The following is a 3,150-nucleotide window of genomic DNA, read 5'->3' as shown; positions in this document are numbered from 1 at the left end:
ATACAAAAAGGAAGCAGATGAAGTCAGACTCTCCCTTGCTCTGGCCTTTGTCGTGAGAAAGAGAAGGTTATCGGCTTTTACCTTCGGACTTTGGAGAAGGTTCGGTGACTGGTGGGTAGTGATAAGGGTGGTAGGGATCTTGGCTTGCGGAATTTGGCTGCTTTGGGGATTTCTTCTTACAGCTCCTTTCCTTATTTTTGTATTATTTTGCTTTTATTTTTTATTCCCTCCTTTTGAGTCTTGTGAAGGGGTTTGTTATTTATGGGTAGCGTGAAGAATTGTGTTGTAAAAAGAATCTGTCAGCCACTGGGGAGATATGATAGGACACAGCCAGAGGACTTAGCAGCTTCTTCTTCTTCTTCTGTGTCTTCACACCATAACATTCTACTGTATCCTTCACACCGCCGACAACCCAAGCTCGTGCCACCCCTGAAATGAGAGTGAATTTTGGAACCAGAAATGGAAGGACCAGTCAATCAAAACAAGAGATGCCCTTTGACCCATGATGTGGACGCAGGGTCTTCCCCATCTGCAATTCAGTACATAACTAGAGTACGATAATCGATGTCCCCAAAGAAACTCCATCAATCTCAAATGCCGGTGGCCAAGGCTGCCTTAGCCCCAAATATTCCCGAAGAACTCACAGTCGACATACTCTTACGTCTTCCGCCTGTGACATACTCTTACGTCTTCCGCTGAAATCTATCGGTAAATTCAGGTGCGTCTCGAAGTCATGGCGATCTCTACTCTCCGACCCACTATTCATCACAGCCCACCTCACTCTTCATCTCCATTACCCCCAAAAACTCATATTCTTTTCTTCTTCCCCTGTCCCTCTCTCTTCACGCAGCATCTACACCCTAACTTTCACTACTGCTGACAACCCTGGTTCCGAAGCTGTTTTGCAAAAGCTCACCCTAGCAGAGAACATTTTAGAGAATACATCTTCGAAGTACGCCTCAATTGTTGGTTCTTGCAACGGGTTGGTGTTGGTGTTAGGATTCAGAATGGAGATAGGCTTCCGGGATACAATGTATTTGATAAACCCCACGACCATGGAGTTCGTGAAATTGCCCGCTAGCCCTTTGGTTCGGGAGGCTATTCGAATTGGGGGTGCATTGGGTTATGATAGTTCTAATGATGATTACAAGATCGTTACTGTCTCGTGTGATGAACCCACGAGTAATGAAACTTCTAGTTAGCATTCTTTTTGTGTACAGTTAGCATCCTGTCCACATCAGGGTCAAAGGGTAATATGGGAATGGTTCTTATTGATACCAGTAGTACAAGTGCGTTTTGCCCACGAACCGTCACGAAGTGTTCATTCCGTCTATTTGACAGTTTAACCCAAACCACAGAGAGTTTATGTATAGCTTTTTGAATCATGGGGGGGTTATGTGATTTTTGCGAAAACCACAGGAGGCTAAAATGTAATTTGCCCAATTTTCAATGAAACGATTCAAGTGAATAGGTCAGAAGTAGAAACTCCTCCTATCAAATCCATTAGAGAGGCAATATGAGCAAAAGAAAGGAATTCCCTAACTTTGCAAAAATAAACTAACTCCTTGTTGAGGTACTGAAAAGGAGGAGTCACAATTCTTGATTTCTTTATGGTAGAGGTTTGGATTTGTAGCAACACTACAAAAGACTTGTTATGGTTATGTCGCTGTATAGAAAAGAAGGGTGGAACTTCATAGTTTAAAAAAAGAATGAATCTTGTTCATTTGAAATAGAACAGCTTAACTAACTAACAAAGAAAATGTCTAAATTAATAAAGCATGTTAGACCCTAATATTGCCGCTCCCTGGCAATGACACTAAAAACTTGATGAGATCTCAATACAAGTGCAAGTTTAATCCAAAAATATACCCGTTTGACTGCAAATATATAAGTCAAATAGTAGTTTAGAGCATATATCGAGTCGATCTCATGAGGAGCAACTATTTCAAGTACTAGGTCCTTTACTTGCTCTATTATTTATTCTATCTATCGAATAAAGGCAGTAAAAATAACAATACTTACTAACTAACTATTTTAACTAAATGACTTGCAAGATAATAATGGAGAAATTCCACTAAATACTTGAGTCTAAGGAAATAAAGTCCACTTATGGCACAAAAGATATGAATAAATAGATTCACCTCTTGTTACTACTCTTGTTTAATTAGAGATTCATTTCCATACTCACCAAAATTCACTCTCATGATGTAGTGGTTTAGAATAGTCTAGTTTTCCCTATTCTCATGGTGAATAACTAGATCTACTCTTTTTTTCTATATGAAATGCAAAGTTATTCCATTTAAATGTACCTCTATTCTCATGAGTCTACTTCTTACGCTCCATTTATGTTGTTCTATCATTATTACCAATTTTCATTGAATAAAAACAACTAAACACTTGCTATTGGTGATCAAGCAACAACAAATAATAAACATGCATAAATGGATAAGTTAATACAAGAGGTAACAAGTATAAATTATATTCAACTCATATCAAATAGTTATATGTTTCATCTACTCCCTAGATTTAGAAATTTAGCTACTCATGTGATATAAGACAATAAAGAGCATAATTTCATTGCATGCAAATATAATGAATCACAAGTAAAGAAAAAGATAGAGAAAGCTTAGTCAAGGTAATGAACAAGCTCCCAAATTTTCTATTTCTTCAACAAAATAAGTGATACAATGAGTTCTCCAAGTTTTTCTTACAAGTTCCTAACTAGAGAGAAGAAGAAAAAACTACAACTAATTACTATCAAGAACTTCCTCTCTCTTCAATGATTCTTACATGTATAATGTTAGGAGAGTCAAAAAGTGGAAAATGATATGACATAAAGCTTTTTTTTCTTTCCTAAGGAATCTTGAGCATGTGCAACCAAAATTTTGAGCTAAAATTCAGTTGGAAAGTAGTGTAAAAATAGAGCAAGTTGTAGAAATATAGGGCACAATACGTGACCCTACAATAGGGCACATAAGCCCGCGTATTTGAGGTCACGTGTTGTCTTCTAGTACGTTTTCTTGCTTCTTTTCTGCTCCAATTCATCACTAATATCACTTGCAAGATGTCCAAGTGTTGTTCATACATTTCACCAATAATACTTGTATTTGATGCTCTTCTACTTTCCGAATTGCCGTTGAATCAAGTGCT

The 3,150-nt window shown here is 37.7% G+C and overlaps 1 protein-coding gene across 1 annotated transcript; it reads left to right on the top strand.

Annotated features, from left to right (window-relative positions):
- Nucleotides 1–261: 261 nt before the first annotated feature.
- Nucleotides 262–1,202, top strand: LOC140015964 (F-box/kelch-repeat protein At3g23880-like). The gene is made up of 2 exons (XM_072068801.1): nucleotides 262–389; nucleotides 719–1,202. Exons 1-2 carry the CDS (start codon nucleotides 262–264, stop codon nucleotides 1,200–1,202), a joined length of 612 nt encoding a protein of 203 aa, XP_071924902.1.
- Nucleotides 1,203–3,150: the final 1,948 nt, after the last annotated feature.

Source organism: Coffea arabica, chromosome 10c, assembly GCF_036785885.1.
Source record: "Coffea arabica cultivar ET-39 chromosome 10c, Coffea Arabica ET-39 HiFi, whole genome shotgun sequence".
Lineage (NCBI taxonomy): Eukaryota > Viridiplantae > Streptophyta > Magnoliopsida > Gentianales > Rubiaceae > Coffea > Coffea arabica.
This window is presented reverse-complemented; position numbering and strand designations above follow the sequence as displayed.

What these genes read in the sequence shown, in the direction of transcription:
- LOC140015964 (XM_072068801.1), top strand. Translation starts at nt 262, where the DNA reads ATGGGTAGCGTGAAGAATTGTGTTGTAAAAAGAATCTGTCAGCCACTG. An exon ending in TCACACCATAACATTCTACT is followed by an intron (nt 390 to 718) that starts GTATCCTTCACA and finishes CGGTAAATTCAG; the next exon opens with GTGCGTCTCGAAGTCATGGC.